The following is a 19,194-nucleotide window of genomic DNA, read 5'->3' on the forward strand; positions in this document are numbered from 1 at the left end:
AGATGCTACACACATTGTTGTTCAGAGAGCTCTGGTTTTAGCACATTGTTTTAACGATTATTTGTTGTTTTTTAATCTAAACGAATTTTATATTTGAGTCTATCACGCTCACACTTGAAATGCCAGCCAATACCTCCTTGTTTCTGCCGGTGGATGTCAGGAAAAGGTAACGTTACACGCTAGCTAGCGCAAATGTAATGTTGCAGTGCTGTCATGTTCGGCTAGCTAGCTTGCAGCAGACTGCATTCAGTTCACCCTTTGTCCTGTCAAATAAGCACACATGCATGGCATGGGGTATTCTAATTCTCACCGCATCACACGATCCACCATTCCATGCACAATACTGCGACTTAATGTTGCCATGCTGAAGCTGCTCAGCTAACTGGATTGCTAGCTAGCATCTTCCACACAGTTTACTACCTATGCCATGTCTAGCTATTTAACTGTACCAAAGATGCGTTGTGCTTTGGAATAGATTTGGCGCCAAATAATACATTTTGGCTCATGTCAGCTGTTGCCTCTCACTTCAATATTGGATACATGCATGTTTTTATTTCCTAGTTGGCTAACTAATGTTAACGTTCGCGTTATGCTCTAATTGTTAGCTTGCTAGCTATCATAATTTGTGAAATGGTAGCAACTCAAAACGGCTAGCTATCTACTTTGTCTGTTTACAGCATAACATTACTCTAGCTGGCTTATTTTATTCGATGCTTTAAACTAGGATAGGAATTCAAATGGGTTCAGTGTGCTTGCTAGAAAACATTTAGCGTTATGAAGATGGGATTTGACTATGTTCAGATGAGCAAGTGGGTAGGCTGGACTCTGCCTGCACTACCAAGTTGGACATTTGGTTTCGGTTGCTAAAGACTTGTTTACGTTTTCTATGTTATTTCATCGTTGACTAATGCCCAGAAAGCCGATCATGACTATCCCCTTGTGAAGTTGTATTCGTCGTATGTACAAGATACACATGGTATGCATCGTCCAACGAAATGCTTACTTGCAGGTCGCTTGGCAATATGAAATAATACAAGAGAAAGTAAATGGCTCAAATTAGAATAAACATTTTAGCATAAGTATAATACACGAATGCACATCTATAGTCTATTTACACCTGTTTTTGGGATTGCAGGGCAAGTGTTTACATTGTGCATTATTGTGGCATGCAATCGTGTGGATTTGTATTTATTTTTTCACCTTTTATTGAACCAGGTAGGCTAGTTGAGAACAAGTTCACATTTGCAATTGCGACCTGGCCAAGATAAAGCAAAGCAGTTTGACACACCACAACCGTTTACACATGGAATAAACAAACATACAGTCAATAATACAGTAGAAAAAGTCTATATACAGTATGTGGAAATGAGGTAGGATAAGGGAGGTAAGGCAATAAATAGGCCATGGTGATGAAGTAATTACAATATAGCAATTAAACACTGGAATGGTAGATGTGCAGAAAGAAAAAATATCACACAGCTGTGCAAGTAGAGATACTGGGGTACAAGATAAATGTGAGGAGGGCTGCATAGTGTTCAACATTCTGGTGGCTTGTAGCTACAAGCTGTCTCTGAGCCTGTTGGTATCAGACCTCATGCTACAATAGTCTTCCTCACAGTAAGCGAGTGAACTGCTTGTGGCTAAGCACTTAAAATAACTTAGATGGGTAGCACCTTCCAAAGCAGGTCTTAAACGAGTTTATTTAACTCATAGGACCTTGTCAAAGAAAAGGTGGAGTTGGTGCAGGACTTCCTGCATGCGGATGCCCAGGACCAGCTCAGCAGCCTGAAAGCCAAGATGAAGAGTTCAGAGATCTCAATGGTGAGTTGTGGCTGCATCCTGTCACTCTAACGAATCCACTCACTCTGGCCCATCACTCACTCCACAGAAATATTATCTTTGGGTTTGTCCAAAATGGCACTTTATTTCCTATATAGTGCAGTGCTTTTAACTAGGGCCTGCATGTTCCCCTCAGGATGGCTACCTCTCTAAGGTGAAGGCCCTATTGGGACGTGAGCTGTGTGTGGAGCAGAACTGCAAGAATGGCAAAACAAATGGCTCTGCAGCAAATGGTGACTCTCACAAGGAAGAGGATTATGATGATGGAATCATGGACACCAAAGAGGCTGATGCCATTAAGTCCCCTTCTGCCCCCAAAGGCAAGGGAGGACGGAAGATCAAGTCAGACTCTGAGCCCAAGAGTGAGTAGGAGTGGCTGGGAACATCCATTTGAAATCTATACAGTATCCCTTACTTTTCTGTGATGTCTCTTGCTCTGAAAGATTGGTTCTGATGTCCATCTAATTGTTTGACCAAGCAACTTGTAAAACACCAAACACATCTTTAGAGAACTGTACATTTTGGGAAATGACCAAGTGTTGAGGCACATGTATGCATGTGCAATTGATTCCAAATCCTTAAATAATAAAACATTTGTTTCTTTGCTTATGTCCAGAATCTCCTGGTTCCAGGGTCACAAGAAACTCTGTCTCCGGGAAACAACCGACCATCTTATCAATGTTCTCCAAAGTGTGAGTAGGAACTCATCTGTTTTCCTTAACCTTTCAAGGTCTTATGCATTCTGCTCATGAGTAAACTTTCCTCTTGCTCCCTTGCAGTCAGACGTGCAAGTCTGATGAGGTGAATGGAGAGGTTACAAATGGAAAAGTGGAAGAGCGGGACATGGAGGAAGAGGTGATCTTATTGTTTGGCACCTGCCACTCAAACCTTGTGATTTACTCTTATTAATCAATGCCCCTGCTAATCAGTCCTTTCTGTTGTAGACACCGGAAGAGAAGCGTTTTAAAGTGGAGCCAGACAATAAGTGAGACCTTCCACCTTCTAACCCCCTCCCTTCAATTGGCCACACCCTTCCTCCAATTTGCATTGACTGTCACATCTCTCTTCTCAGGCCAGTTGCAGAGGACACCACTAGTGAGAAAATGAAGCAAGTGGCTCCAGCTAAGGTGAGGCCTATTCCTGCACTCACACAGTTATAATTTTGGTGCAGAGTTGCTGTGTCACTGATTCTCATCTCCTGTTTCAGACTCCGCCCCCTAAATGTCCAGACTGCAGGCAGTATCTGGATGACTCGGACCTCAAGTTATTTCAGGGAGATCCTGATAATGCGGTGAGAAACTCTAGTGTGACTACAGAAAATGTGATACGGTGCCAATTTAACGTATCATTGGGGCCAACTGGATAATTGTTGAATGATGACTTGCACTAAATAGGCTTTTATAGAGTAAAACAATATGGAGTTATTCTGGTAGAACAATCAATGAAACCATTACTTTTCTTGCTTATGTTTGTATTTTTACAGCTGGATGAGCCAGAAATGTTAACAGACGAGCGCCTTTCTCTGTTTGACTCAAACGAAGACGGCTTTGAGAACTACGAAGAACTACCCCAGCACAAGATTACCAACTTCTGGTGAGTGGTCCCTTCATGCTGTCCCTTCGACAATGTATACCGCATCAGCCTTTTAGTGCATGTTTTTTGCTGTCACCTTGGTAAAAGTGAACTGTTCTTTGTTGCAGTGTTTATGACAAGCGTGGCCACCTGTGTCCATTTGACTCTGGGCTCATTGAGAAGAATGTTGAGCTGTACTTCAGCTGTGCAGTCAAGCCCATCTATGATGACAACCCCTGCATGGATGGTATGGCCCTGACCTTTTTCACACTAACTGTTTATATACTTGTTTTTCTCCAACCATTCTAAATCAACTATTTTTACTAAACCATTTTATGTGAGGTATACTTGAGTGGTGTACATCTGGCTAACTACTGTACTGCTATTCTTCTAGGTGGGGTTCCTGCCAAAAAGCTTGGTCCCATCAATGCCTGGTGGATCACTGGTTTTGACGGAGGAGAGAAGGCCTTAATTGGGTTCACTACAGGTAATCTAATGAAGAGCTTCCTTTAGGTTTAAGTGGATTGAAGGTTAAAACATTAGCCTAATGCCTATACTCATGGGGTGTGTGTATATAGTGACTCTGATCTCTAACCCATGACGTCTTCTCTCTCCAGCCTTTGCTGACTACATCCTGATGGATCCTAGGGAAGAGTACGCCCCCATCTTCGCCGTGATGCAGGAGAAGATCTACATGAGCAAGATGGTGGTGGAGTTCCTGCAGAAGAACCCTGACGTCAGCTATGAGGACCTCCTCAACAAGATTGAGGTGAAATACTAATGTTTGGTGTAGACACTTGACCAGGGTTGTGTTCAGTAGTGCAAAATGTTTCAAACTAAAGTTCAATGGATAAATGCAGGTTTTTTTTTGTTTAATGAACATGGTCCAAATCTTCACACATTGCAACATCAGCTTTAGCACTGACTTGACTCGCCAGCTCTCCTCTTTGCCCCTAAGACCACAGTGCCTCCTGCTGGGCTGAACTTCAACCGCTTCACAGAGGACACGCTGCTGCGCCACGCCCAGTTTGTGGTGGAGCAGGTGGAGAGCTACGACGAGGCCGGGGACTCTGACGAGCAGCCCATCATCGTCACCCCCTGCATGAGGGACCTGATCAAGCTGGCTGGGGTCACCCTGGGAAAGAGGTAATGATAGGACCTGGTATTGTCTGATGTTGCAACAGACTTGCCATTATAAGCACAACCCCCCTGTCCTTCCCCTTTAGTGCTGTCTGCTTCTTACTAGGCTGTGTGGCTGGAAGAGAATCATAACTCTTAGTATGAAGTTAAAATGGCAGACTTGTCTGTCAGTAGCTGGATTGAAGATGCAATTCAGTCTTAATTTGGCTGTGGTTCATTTTATGTTGAAACCGTAAAGCTAAAGGTCCAGCCACCAGAGCTGTGTATGTTCACATGCTGATTTGTGTTGTGGAACAATAAGGGGGTCATGTTTGTCTCCCTGCTGTCTGTTCCCTCTGATCCCTGGTGTTTAACAATCCTCTTGACATTCCCTAATGCAGCATGCTGTTGTACTGGTAGGTATTCTACAGCCCTTCGGTCTGAATATATCCTTGGCTTGTTTGGTGTGCATTGCAACAAATGTGTTGTCATAGCAATTTGGTGAACTGTATAGCTCATCCCAATTTGTGTTTGTCATTTAAAAAAATCTGCTGCATGCCTACTAAAAGCATGGCTGCTTTGGCTGTCGGGAGCTTGAACACAGCATTACTACATTTGTACTAATATTAGTTAAAATAATTGATTGCATTGGGCCATCACCCAACCACCTGCTTCTTTGCCTTCATAGGAGAGCTGCTAGAAGACAGGCCATCCGCCATCCCACCAAGATTGAGAAGGACAGCAAAGGAGGGCCCACTAGAGCGACTACCACCAAGCTGGTCTACAAGATCTTTGACACTTTCTTCTCTGACCAGATTGATCAGAATGAGAAGGATGGTGGAATCAAACGCCAGCGCTGTGGTGTCTGTGAGGTAACTTACTAAGTGCCAATCTGAATAAGGTTGAGCCAAGGCTGGGGGGAGCCTTATTTAATTGCACTTTGAATAAGTGCAAACCTTCTGCCACTCGCACTAGCTAAACCCTTATGCAACTAATTGGAACAGTCTTCTGTTCATAATTGAAGTATGTAGCACTTTAGAATTAATTTAACTAGGCAAGTCGGTTAACAAATTATTTACAATGACTGCCTACGAAAAGGCCGCCTGTGGGGATGGGAGCCTGGGATTAAAAATATAGGACACAACACTACATTTCTAGTGCAGGCGTTCCGCTAGCGGAACCCCTCGACAAAATTCCAATAAAGGCAGCGCACGAAATTCAAAAATATTTTTTTGAAATATGTAACTTTCACACATTATTAACAAGTCCAATACAGCAAATGAAAGAAACATCTTGTTAATCTACCCATCGTGTCCGATTTTTAAAAATAAAAAGGTTTGGCAGCGAAAGCACAACATATGATTGTTAGGTCATAGCCAAGTCTAAAAAAAAAAAAAATTAAACAGCCATTTTTCCAGCCAAAGATAGGAGTCATAAAAAGCTAAAATATAGATAAAATATTCACTAACCTTTGCTCTTCATCAGATGACACTCATAGGACATCACGTTACACAATACATGTATGTTTTGTTCGATAATGTGCATATTTATATCCAAAATTCTGTTTACATTGGCGCGTTAAGTGCAGTAATGCTTTGTCTAAAACATCTGATTTTGCAGAAATACTCATAATAAACATTGATAAAAGATACAAGTGTTATTCACAGAATTAAAGAGACTTCTCCTTAACTGTTGGAGATAGGGGGCAGTATTTTCACTTTGGATGAATTGCGTGCCCATAGTGAACTGCATCAAAATCTGTCCTAAATTGCTAATATATGCTTTATTATTATTATTATTACTATTGGATAGAAAACACAAGTTTCTAAAACGGTTTGAATTATGTCTGAGTATAACAGAACTCACAGGGCAGGCAATCTACAAAAAGTTGGGGCAACTTTGACGTCACGCCCCTCCCTTCCCAACAAGTTATGGATCTGGAAACACTTCCTACGTCTTCCACTGATATCCTCATTTAGTAGAAAGTGTAATGGAGCATTTGCTGTGAACTTTGACCTAATGGGAGGGAAAATAGGTGTCGCAAGAGAATGCCATTTTGTTGTGGCGCATTTCTCTGTGTGCTACGGCTGTTCCAATCAGCCCCAGATGAAAACGAATGATCCGGTTGGAATGTTATTGGATATATATGATTATAACATCCTGAAGATTGATTCTGCACTTTGTTTGACCAATTTTTTTCGACCTGGAATATGTCTTTTGGAAGTTTTCATGCAAGTTATCCTGGACCAGAAGTCAGTTTTTGGGCATATGAGCTGTAAGTGATAGCAAATGCTGCTACTTGGACACTAGTATTGGACATTCTGGAACAAAACGATTTATTGTGGAACTAGGACTCCTTGCATTCTGATGAAAGATCATCAAAGGTAAGGGAATATTTATGTTGTAATTTTGTATTTCTGTTGACTCCAACATGGCGGAGAAATATTGTTACATCTGAGCGCAGTCTCAGATTATTGCAATGTTAGGCTTTTTCCGTAACGTTTAAAATAAATCTGACACAGCGGTTGCATTAAGAACCAGTGTTTCTTTAATTATATGTAGAACATGTATTTTTAGTCAAAGTTTATGAGTATTTCTGTTATCTGACGAAGCTTTCTATAATTCTTCCGGATATTTTGGAGGAATTTCTGAACATGGCGTCAATGTAAACTGAGATTTATGGATATAAAATGCATATTATCAAACAAAACAAATGTACTGTGTAACATGTCATATGACTGTCATCTGAAGATTTTCAAGAGGTTAGTGATTTTATTTTTAATCCTGCTTTTGTGATTTTATCTTTGGCTGGAAAAAATGGCTGTTTTTTCTTTGGTTTGGTGGTGGTCTAACATAAATATGTTGTGTTTTCACTGTAAACCATTTAAAAAATCTGACACGATGGGTAGATGAACAAGGTGTTTATCTTTCATTTGAGGTATTGGACTTGTTAATGTGTGGAGGTTAAATATTTCTAAAGAATATTTTTGCATTCCCTGCGCCACTGTTTCAGCTGAACGGGGTGGGGGGGTGGAGTTCCCTGAGGGGAACGCCTCGCCTCAAATTAATGGAACCGCTGTGTCAGATTAACAAAAAAACTTTACGGAAAAAGCATAATCTGAGATCGGCGCTCAGAACCAAACAGCCAGAGGAATATCTGCCATTTTGGATAACACTATAAATATTCACTTACCTTTGCTCTTCATTAGAGGGCATTCCCAGGAATCCCAGGTCGACAAATTACTGATTTAGTCCATAATTTGTCCAAATAGCCACTTGTTGGCGTGTTCAGCCCAGTAATCCATCTTCATGAGGAGCGAGCACTTCGTCCAGACAAACTCTGTTCCATTACAGACCTTTAGATTCCATACATCGTTTGACATATTTCTATCTTTAGGATGTTTTTAACATAAAACATCAAGGTTCCAACTGGAGAATTCCTATGTCCTGAAGAAAAGCACTGGAACAAAAGCTAACTCTGTCACGAGCCTGAGACACTATGCCAGACCACTGACTCAAACAGGTCTCATGAGCCCCTCTCTAGTAGAATCCTCAAACCAGTTTCTAAAGACTGTTGACATCTAGTGGAAGCCATAGGAAGTGCAACTTGACTCCATAGACACTTTATTCGGTAGGCCAATCTTTGAAAAACTACAAAAGGTTAACTTCTTACGGCCGAGATCCCTTTAATGGGATCTATATGACAACAGTGAGTGAAAGTGCAGGGCGCCAAATTCAAACACCAGAATTCTCATAATTAAAATTCCTCAACATACAAATATTTTACACCATTTAAGATGAACTTGTTAATCCCACCAGTGTCCAATTTCAAAAAGGTTTTACGACGAAAGCATACCATGCGATTGTTAGGGGAGCACCTCATCACAGAAACAGCAATTTTTCCAGCCAAAGAGGAGTCTCAAAAAGCAGAAAGAGAAATTAATCAATTACCTTTGATCTTCATCAGATGACACTCATAGGACTTCACGTTACACAATACATGTATGTTTTGTTCGATAAAGTTCGTATTTATATCCAAATATCTCAGTTTACAGTGGCGAGTTATGTTCCGTAATGTTTTGTTTCCAAAACATCCAGTGATTGTGCAGAGAGCCACATCAATTTACAGAAATACTCATAATAAATATTGATAAAAGATACAAGTGTTATGCATGGAACTTTGGATAAACTTCTCAATGCAACCGCTTTGTCAGATTTCAAAAAGGCTTTACTGAAAAAGTACAACATGCAATAATTTGAGTACAGCGGTCAGAGACCAAAACAAGCCATACAGATACCCGCCATGTTGTGGAGTCAACAGAAGTCAGAAATTGCATTATAAATATTCACTTACCTTTGATCTTCATCAGAATGCACTCCCAGGAATCCCTGTTCCACAAATGTTTTTTGTTCGATTAAAGTCCATAATTTATCTAAATACCTCCCCTTTTTGTTTGCATTTAGTTCACAAATCCAAATTCACGACGCGCAGGCCAGACAAAGTCAAATTCCATTACAGTTTGTAGAAACATGTCAAACGATGTATAGAATCAATCTTTAGGATGTTAACATAAATCTTCAATGTTTCAACCGGAGAATTAGTTTGTCTTTAGAAAGGAAAAGGAAAACTGCTACCTCTCACGGACACGCGCCTGACCGAGCTCATGGCTTCTGCCAGACCTCTTACTCAATCAGCTCTTATTCTCTCCTCGTTCACAGTAGAAGCCTGAAACAAGGTTCTAAAGACTGTTGGCATCTAGTGGAAGCCTTAGGAAGTGCAATATGACACTGTATATTGGATAGGCAAAGACTTGAAAACTGACAAACCTCAGATTTCCCACTTCCTGGTTGGATTTTTTTTTTTCTCATGTTTTTGCCTGCCATATGAGTTGTTATACTCAGACATCATTCAAACAGTTTTAGAAACTTCAGAGTATTTTCTATCCAAATCTACCAATTATATGTATATCCTAGATTCTGGGCCTAAGTAACAGGCATGTTACTTTGGGCACTCATCTAGATGTGGAAATACTGCCCCCTACCCAAGAGGTTAAGACAACAGTATGGCAGCAACACATGGTACAAACATTATTGGGAACAGGTGTTGTATATGGAGGACGAGGGCTGCTGTCTATCTCAGATATGGGGGAGTGAGGCCTAGGAAGGTTTTACAAGTAAGCATTCTTGTGACTGGTATACATAGATGTGTCCTATAAGGAACATTGGTGGCAAATCTGATGGTAGAATGGTAAAGAACATCTAGCCGCTCGAGCACACTTACCTGCCGCTCTCTAAATTACATCTCCGTATTCTAGCATGGGTAGGATGGTCGTTTGGCAGCTGGGGTGAAAGAAGAGCGACTGATGGAGGAAACCAAGTCTCGATGTGACTTTAGGCTGCAGCTTTGGTATGAAATGCCCTAGTTTAAAACGCATGTTCTCATTCTTCTGTCTCCAGGTTTGCCTAGTTCCAGACTGTGGCAAGTGTTCAGCCTGCAAGGACATGATCAAGTTCGGGGGTAGTGGTCGCAGCAAGCAGGCTTGCCAGAAGAGGAGGTAAGTTAGCTGGTCTTTAGTGCCCCTCTTCCCCCTTAGCTGCCTAGATAAATGGTGGCTGCCATGGCTGTAACTGAACACTCATACCATTTTTGTTCCAGAACACTTCCTTCCCATGAGCTCATTCTGGAAAAATGCTAGACAGTTCCGAGACTCTTAAAACTGACTCGACTCGATTTTATTTTTTAACTGCCAAGTGTGAACTGGGCCATGGGGTGGAACTGGGAATGGGGCTATGCTAGCCAGCTAATGAACATCTTCAGAGCCCTTTATTTCAAATTGGGGGCTTATGTTGTAGGTATGGTGGCTTGAACTCATTGATAAGGGAGCAAATCACATTAGCGAATGTAATTTCCCCACCAGATGCCCCAACCTGGCAGTAAAGGAGGCTGAGGATGATGAGAACATAGAGGAGGAAGAGTTGTTGCCTGTAAAGGCCCCTTCAAAGAAGGTGTCCAAGGCCAAGACTAAGAAGCAGAGCAATGGCAAGCTGACCTGGGTTGGAGACTCAATCAAAGTATGTACTCCTTAGTGTTGATGTTCTTAACCTCAAACTGATCAAAATATCCCTTAGTACACCAGACTTTTAATATAAAAAATGTGTATGTAATTTCACTGACTTGCTGCAATGCAAACAGCTATTGTGATAAAGGTTCTCTCCTCTCCCTCCTGTGTTCAGACTGAGGGGAAGAAGCAGTACTACATGAAGGCGCGTATGGACAACGAGGTGCTGGAGGTGGGAGACTGTGTTTCTGTCAGCTCTGATGACCCATCAATCCTGCTCTACCTGGCCAGGTAGGTCCTATAACAGTTTAAGAATCTTGACTTTGCCTTTTCTATTGGTTTCTGTCTGGGTCAGGTGTTGACTGTCTTGGGTCTCCAGGATCACATCCCTGTGGGAGGACAACAATGGGAAGTGGTTTCATGCCCACTGGTTTTGCCGTGGTACAGATACTGTACTGGGGGAGTCCTCTGACCCTCTGGAGTTGTTCCTGGTCGAGGACTGTGAAGACATGCAGCTGAGCTACTTAGAGGGCAAGGTCAACGTCATGTACAAGGCCCCTTCAGACAATTGGTTTATGGAGGTAAGAATTCATTGGCTTTATCGCTCTTTAAGCGGAGTCGCTAGCCTGGTCCCAGATCTGTGTGCACGGTCTTTTCAACTCCTACAGTCATTGCCATGCCAATTGTCTATACAGTTACTACTCAATGCACCTCATCACTGATGTATTTTGTACCACTGTGTTTCCAGGGTGGCATGGTAGAGGACATCAAGGTGATTGACGATGACAATGGGAAGAATTTCTTCTACCAGCTGTGGTATGAAGGAGAATGTGCCCGCTTTGAGACCCCGCCCACCTTCACACCCCAAGTGGACTGCAAGTTCAAGTGAGTCATAATTGACATTTGACAGCCCTATCCGTGCTATAAGTACTTACATTTGGAGCTCTGAAAATCTAGTACTGGAATACCTTGAAAAGCGAACAATTCCTCGGTGTGGTTCTTAAAATAATTTTGAAATGTGTTTTAGCCAAGGTTTTTTAATCTCCTGCTCCAACGATTTAATTTCTGATCAGTTTGTGATGTAGACTTTCATTTCTTTCCTACAGTTTCAATTGACTGGTGTTGCGGTAAAACCATGTACGGTTATTATGACATCAAATGTTGTCTCGAATGTGGCTTGCCATACAAAAGGACATTTTGGCTGTTTTTTGTTTGAGAAACATGATACAATACCCTACATCTCAAATGGCAAAATGTTGAATTCCAATGCATAGTGCCTTTGGAAAGGCTTGTCAAGTGGTAATGCTGTTTTTCTTCTATACTGCAATTCAATACAAATTGAGGTCTTCAAATTACAATTCAGTGCTTGAAAGTCGTTGAATTTTACTTAGCAATGTCTATGAACCTTAAGTGTTTGACATTTTGATAGGAGGATTAGTAAGTTGGTCTTGGGTTACCGTGTCTCCTGTATTTCAGCTTCTGTGCCAGCTGTAGTAGGGTTGAGGAGAGGGAAGAGAAGGAGTCTCCTCGGGTGTTTGAACCCATAAAGGACGAGGACCACGACTCCAAGGCCTTATATGCTCTGGCCTGCCTGAAGGGAGAGCAGTTCAGGGTGGGAGACAACTGCTACCTACCGCCCGACGCATACAACTTCAGGTGAGTGGAACATCCAGGAATACTGACACTTATACATGGCATTGTTGAATACTTGTTTCTGATTGGTAAGCTAGGTTTGGTTTGTTGAACTAGCAAGTCTAGTTGCCTTGGTGACCAAAACAATGTACCGGTAGTGATCTTGTGAACTTGCTATCTACTTCAGTGGATGTTAAACATTTCTAGTGGCAAATGTGTTCAATTATAGCCTTGGTATAAAAGGCATCCATTCTGGACTCTAAGCATTCTCTGGACAATAATGCAACTCCATGGCATTTTAGTTCAGCTCTGCTAGCACATTGTGGAACACCTTCCACATTCATGATTTTCATAGGATGCAAAGCCCCTCGTTGATTCTCTTGCATCAGTGGTATTCAAAGTTGGTGTCGTGGGGTAATTGCAGTGGGGTCGCAACAACACAAATTAAGAGTACAGTTTATTGTATGGGACAGTAGACAAATGTTTTTGAGAAAGAACTGTTAACCTCTCTGGGATATGTGAGACGCTAGCGTCCCGTCCCACCTGGCCAAAAGCCAGTGAAAATACAGAGCACCAAATTCAAATAAATTACTATAAAAATCTAACTTTCATGAAATCGCACATGTAAGATACCAAATTGTGAATCCAGCCAACATGTCAGATTTCAAAAGGGCTTTTCGGCGAAAGCAAACGCTGCTATTATCTGAGGATAGCACCTCCGTAAACAAAGAAGCATATTTCAACCCTGCAGGTGCGACACAACGCAGAAATAAAAATATAATTCATGCCTTACCTTTGACGAGCTTCTTTTGTCGGCACTCCAATATGTCCCATTAACTCTTGGAAATACCCATCCCGGATCCAGGAGAATTGTCGTCAACTACACTAATTAGCATAGCGCAACGGTCAAAAAATATTACTAGAAAATATTCATGAAATCACAAGTGAAATAGTGAAACACAGCTTAGCCTTTTGTTAATCACCCTGTCATCTCAGATTTTGAAATTATGCTTTACAGCCAAAGCAAGACAAGCGTTTGTGTAAGTTTATTGACAGCCTAGCATAGCATTATGTCCAGCTAGCAGCAGGAAACTTGGTCACAAATCAGAAAAGCAATCAAATGAACCGTTAACCTTTGATCTTCAGATGTTTTCACTGACGAAACTCAGTTAGACAGCAAATGTTCCATAAAGATTATTTTTATACCCAAAATACCTCAGTTTGTCACGTTATGTTGAGAAATCCACCTGAAATAGAGGTCACGACAACGCCGAAAAACATTCCAAATAATATCGACAGAAACATGGCAAATGTTTTTTATAATCAATCCTCAAGGTGTTTTTCAAATATCTATTCGATAATCTATCAACCGGGACAATTGGCTTTTCAGTAGGAGCGAGAGGAAAAATGACTACCTCGGGGTCTTTTACGCAAAAATCACTGAGCCCTCAGCTGGCCATTTACGCAATGTAGTCGTTTACGCTCATTCTTCAACATAAAGGCATGAAACTACGTCAAAATGCCGTAGACACCTTAGGGAATACGTAGAAAAAGGAATCTGGTTGATATCCCTTTCAATGGCCAATAGGGGTGCATAGGAACACAACGGTTTCAAAATAAGAGGCACTTCCTGATTGGATTTTCCTCAGGGTTTCGCCTGCAATATCAGTTCTGTTATACTCAGACAGTATTTTGACAGTTTTGGAAACTTTAGTGTTTTCTATCCTAAGCTGTCAATTCTAGCATTTGGTCCTGTGAAATAGGCGGTTTACTTTGGGAACGTTGTTTTTTCCAAAAATAAAAATAGTGCCCCCTAGTTTCAGGAGTTAACATAAATAATAGATCAAATTGAAGACTGGATTATCTGTCTGCGATACAGGAGGAAAATAAACTGTAGCTAGCTTTCTGGTCACCCGCCTCTATCTAACAGTACACTTGAAGTGACCCTCGTTCTGAACAGGGCTACTTCATTACACAAAGGAATAACCTCAACCAATTTCTGAAGACTGACATCCAGTGGAAACGTTAGGAACTGCAAGAAGGTCCCTTAGGAATCTGGATTCCCAATGGAAAACGTATTGAAAAGAGTGCCCTCAAAAAACAAAACAAAAAAGATCTGAAGGGTTTTGCCTGCTAAATAAATTCTGTTATACTCAGACATGATTCAAACAGTTTTAGAAACTTCAGTGTTTTCTATCCAAATCTACTAATAATAATATGCATATATTATCTTCTGGGGATGAGTAACAGGCAGTTGAATTTGGGCATGCATTTCATCTGGATGTGAAAATACTGCCCCCTGTCACCAAGAAGTTAAGGGATACATCTAATGAATTGAAGATAATTTGATGTAAATCTAATTGTATTGATTTGGGAGGGGTGGGTCCCAAGAGATTCTGGTGCAAAAATGGGGTCCCTGCTGAAAGTTTCAGTACCACTGCCTTACATAGGCATGGTCTCCATTGGGGACAACTAGGCAAATCCTAGTGTTGGCAAATAATAATTTTAAAATCTACCCTTACATTAACATTATTTTCTTGTGTGCTCAGTGTGAAGGCAGCCAGTCCAGTGAAGCGTCCTCACAGGAAGGAGGATGTGGATGAGGAGTTGTACCCAGAGTACTACAGGAAGCATTCAGACTACATCAAGGGCTCCAACCTGGATGCCCCTGAGCCCTTCAGAGTGGGACGCATCAAGGAGATCTTCTGCCACAGACGCAGCAACGGGAAGGCTGACGTGTCTGAAGTCAAACTGCGCTTGTACAAGTTCTACAGGTGAGCGCCCAAGTCAAATGTCATTGTAGAACTGCAAAGAAGGACCCCTTGGATCCATGTCAAATTTAGTGACTTTTGTACAATGAGAATTGTGGCCTAAAATGAATCTCCACTGTAAGGGATGTGAACTGGTGCCAATACGTGCATGTCTGTATTTTGGTTTTACTGTACTCTTAATGTTCACCCTCTGTCAGGCCTGAGAACACTCACAAGGGGGCGAAGGCAGGTTACCACACAGACATCAACCAGCTGTACTGGAGTGACGAGGAAGTGACAGTCAACGTGTCAGAGGTGTTGGGCCGGTGTCGTGTGGAGTACGGAGAGGACCTGAATGAGACCGTTCAGGACTTCTCCTCAGGTGGACCTGACCGATTCTACTTCCTTGAGGTGAGGCTGGACTAGATGAGAAGCAATTGAGCAACTTTTAACTTCACATGTTATTCTTGCATGCTAAGTAGCTGAAATGCTTGTTCAATGAAGTTTGCTCAAGATGGAAATATCGGTCTCCTTCTAACTCAAAGGCTTATAATGCCAAGTCCAAGAGCTTTGAGGACCCACCCAACCATGCCCGCTCTGCTGTGAACAAGGGCAAGGGGAAAGGGAAGGGCAAAGGTAACTACTCTCCTCTGTGGGACTTATTGCCAGTCACATAGTTCTCTCCTTTTGAAATGTCCTCTTGCCTATTAGAGGTTTAGGCTTGTCATGAGGCTTCTCCGACTACTGTTGTAACTGTGGCTCCAAACCCCCTGCCCTCCAGGTAAAGGGAAGTCGTCTTCTGCTCAGGAGCCTCCAGACCAGGAGCCTCAGGACCCCAAGGTACCCAAGCTGCGTACCCTGGACGTGTTCTCTGGCTGCGGTGGGCTCTCTGAAGGCTTCCACCAAGCTGGTTAGTAGTTTCTTCACTTCAACAGCTTGGGAAATGTCTAAGTTGTGGGTGACCGAGGGAACTTATTTTAATATACAGGGAGAATTTCTTACAAGAGTTAAGTGTTTGTCAGGCCACATAGTGACTGCAATTTGTTGCTCCTACCTGTCAGGTATCGCCGAGACTCTGTGGGCTATCGAGATGTGGGACCCAGCAGCCCAGGCCTTCAGACTGAACAACCCGGGCACCACAGTGTTTACAGAGGACTGCAATGTGCTGTTAAAGCTGGTGATGTCTGGAGAGAAGACCAACTCCCTGGGCCAGCGGCTGCCCCAGAAGGGAGACGTGGAGATGCTGTGTGGAGGCCCTCCCTGTCAAGGCTTCAGCGGCATGAACCGCTTCAACTCCAGAACCTACTCCAAATTCAAAAACTCTCTGGTGGTGTCTTATCTCAGGTCAGTTAAACATATGTAGGAGTATATTATTGATCTGTCCAAGTACAGAAGCTCCAGTCTTAAGTGGTTGCTGTGTAGTTGTATACTTTTCCCCTAATGTGTATTCTCCTATAGTTACTGCGACTACTACAGACCCAAGTTCTTCCTGCTTGAGAACGTGAGGAACTTTGTCTCCTTCAAAAGCTCCATGGTCCTGAAACTGACTCTGCGCTGTCTTGTCCGCATGGGCTATCAGTGCACATTCGGAGTCCTTCAGGTGAGTTATTAGTTAACTTAAGCTGGCATGTTTCTTTCTGATTTATGAATCCAATAGTCTGCAGTATTATGCAATTTTAGTTATGGTGCTACATGTTGTGAAGGTCATCCATGGGATATGCTTAAGCCTGACCCCTGCTGTCCACTTCCCAGGCTGGGCAGTACGGTGTGGCTCAGACACGGCGCAGGGCCATCATCCTGGCGGCCGCGCCTGGGGAGAAGCTTCCTCGCTACCCAGAGCCCCTGCATGTGTTTGCTCCCCGGGCATGCTCTCTCAACGTGGTGGTGGACGATAAGAAATATTTCAGCAACGTCACACGGTAACCAGCCACCAGTCAATATAAACGCGTGTTGTATAGCTTGTGATGTGAAGGATGAGGGTTGTCTAGTTTCTGATGGTTCCTTCCTGTTTCAGAGGTAATGGCGGTGTGTACAGGACCATCACAGTCAGGGACACCATGTCTGACCTGCCAGAGATCCGCAACGGAGCGTCTGCTCTGGAGATTTCCTACAACGGAGAGCCCCAGTCCTGGTTCCAGAGGCAGATCAGAGGCACACAGTACCAGCCCATCCTCAAAGACCACATCTGCAAGGTACAGTTGCTGCCTCATAGTTACAATCACCTGGTGGCTCAGCATTAACTTGTTAGAACAGCCAAAGGTGTGGCTCGGCCTTCTCTTGGATAATTTAGTCCGCTATTAGACTTCGGTGCAGCTTAGTGAAAAGCTGTTTTGGTTTTTACAGAAGCAGAGCACCACACTTTGAGAGCGAATTTGTAGTGCCTCTAATGCTTGCGGTGTTGGTTAAATTCATGGCGTGTGGTGTCTGTCTACATGAGTGTATCAAAACAGGAATGGATCATCTTGGAAGTAGAACTAGGAGTAAAAATGGTTGCTTCTCAATGGAATTATGCAATGCCCCATATATGCACTGAGAACTGTCACAAGGATGGATGGCTTTCCCTGAAACAAAGTCCCTCTTTTGTTCCCAGGACTTGAGTGCCCTTGTAGCTGCCCGTATGAGGCACATCCCCCTGGCGCCTGGCTCTGACTGGAGGGACCTGCCCAACATTGAGGTCCGGCTGAGAGATGGGACCTCATCTAAGAAGCTCCGCTACACCCACCCTGACAAGAAGAATGGTCGCAGCAGCTCTGGAGCACTGAGGGGTGTTTGTACTTGTTCAGGAGGTACTACATTTCATGGATACTTAGGCCATACAAATGTTATGAAATGCTTAATGGATTTAAAAATATATATATTTAAAAAATAAAAAAAGTTATCAGTTTAGCCTCTTGGCTAAAACATTGGGTGCTTGGAGTGTTCATGACTCTGACAAATAGTCTTAACATGTTCATTTTTATGGCACTTTCAGGTCAGATGGCAAATCCAAGGGGTTGTTGTAATGCTGTAGATATGTTCTTATTGCCATCCTGTCCTCTAGGGGTGCCCTGTGACCCTGCTGACAGGCAGTTCAACACACTGATCCCCTGGTGTTTGCCCCACACGGGGAACCGCCACAACCACTGGGCCGGCCTCTACGGCAGGCTGGAGTGGGACGGCTTCTTCAGCACCACCGTTACCAACCCTGAGCCCATGGGCAAGCAGGTAAAATCTAATACTGTACCAGTTCTATTGGAATTGATGAATGGCTAGGACCATTTCACCTCGGGACACAGCCATGTAATAACCTGTACAGTGGTTGTAAATACTAGTCTATAGAAATGTATTGGGGTCCCTTCCTCAGAGCTGTAATGTTGGATGCTTTGGGTACTAAAATGTCCCGTCATGTGTCAGGGTCGTGTCCTGCATCCAGAGCAGCACCGAGTGGTCAGTGTGAGGGAGTGTGCCCGCTCTCAGGGCTTCCCTGATACCTACCGCTTCTTCGGAAACGTTCTGGACAAACACAGACAGGTACTGGACTTGGTCTCTCTGTTCTCCATCTGGAATTCAATCCCCTCCCAGAAAGTGCCTTTGAGTGACACTGTCCCCCCCCCAAAAAAATCAGGTTGGCAACGCTGTTCCTCCACCACTCTCCAGAGCCATTGGACTAGAGATCAAGAAGTGTGTCCTAGAGCGGATCAAGGAGCATGACGATACAAAAGAGAATGAGAAAGGTTAGGCCTGCGCAAAGTGCATTCTATTCTGTATTGGCTACTGCTGCTCATTTGGGTGAATTACTGATAGTGGCTTTAATGTGGATGGGAAGCATGTCATCTGTATCCATACAATGTCATTTTCTTCCCTCAGAGAACGGGAAGCAGGAAGAGAACCTCAAACAGGAGAAGATGGTGTCGGACTAGTGCCCAGCCCTATTCCAATCCCCTTTCCACTGAGTCATCAAATTCCCTGAAGCCCACCAAGCCACAGGAGATCCTCATATTTTTAAAATGAGCTGGCCAGTCTGCAGTACCATTCCATGTTTATGATTTTCTAAATGATTTTAACTGTATTTGCAAATATCTGCTTGGAACGTGAATCGTATGTAGTTTTTATATGTTGTAATATTTCAAATAAAGCTCTTATTAAATGGTGTCATCTTGGCCTTCAGTACATCAATTTGTCAGATTTTTCAAAACTGCAGCAAACATCAGTGCATAGTGGCGCTTATGTTGAATGGTCATCCC

At 42.9% G+C, this 19,194-nt stretch overlaps 1 protein-coding gene across 2 annotated transcripts; it reads left to right on the forward strand.

Annotated features, from left to right (window-relative positions):
* Positions 1-1,699: 1,699 nt before the first annotated feature.
* On the forward strand, positions 1,700-19,105 carry LOC115110546 (DNA (cytosine-5)-methyltransferase 1-like). Of its 2 annotated transcripts, XM_065010133.1 has the most exons (33): positions 1,700-1,821; positions 1,976-2,201; positions 2,456-2,531; positions 2,619-2,694; positions 2,784-2,824; positions 2,912-2,966; positions 3,047-3,130; positions 3,323-3,432; positions 3,540-3,658; positions 3,806-3,898; positions 4,029-4,180; positions 4,370-4,557; positions 4,932-4,946; positions 5,219-5,402; positions 9,988-10,085; positions 10,449-10,602; positions 10,765-10,880; positions 10,969-11,170; positions 11,338-11,474; positions 12,066-12,245; positions 14,771-14,995; positions 15,190-15,382; positions 15,517-15,607; positions 15,753-15,881; positions 16,033-16,315; positions 16,430-16,571; positions 16,724-16,890; positions 16,986-17,163; positions 17,562-17,757; positions 18,012-18,175; positions 18,365-18,481; positions 18,576-18,684; positions 18,818-19,105. In XM_065010133.1, exons 1-33 carry the CDS (start codon positions 1,798-1,800, stop codon positions 18,868-18,870), a joined length of 4,377 nt encoding a protein of 1,458 aa, XP_064866205.1. In that variant the 5' UTR covers positions 1,700-1,797; the 3' UTR covers positions 18,871-19,105. The 2 variants fall into 2 exon arrangements, with proteins under 2 accessions (XP_064866205.1, XP_064866206.1); XM_065010134.1 differs by lacking the exon at positions 4,932-4,946.
* Positions 19,106-19,194: the final 89 nt, after the last annotated feature.

This window comes from Oncorhynchus nerka, linkage group LG26 (assembly GCF_034236695.1).
Source record: "Oncorhynchus nerka isolate Pitt River linkage group LG26, Oner_Uvic_2.0, whole genome shotgun sequence".
NCBI classification, from domain to species: Eukaryota; Metazoa; Chordata; class Actinopteri; order Salmoniformes; family Salmonidae; genus Oncorhynchus; species Oncorhynchus nerka.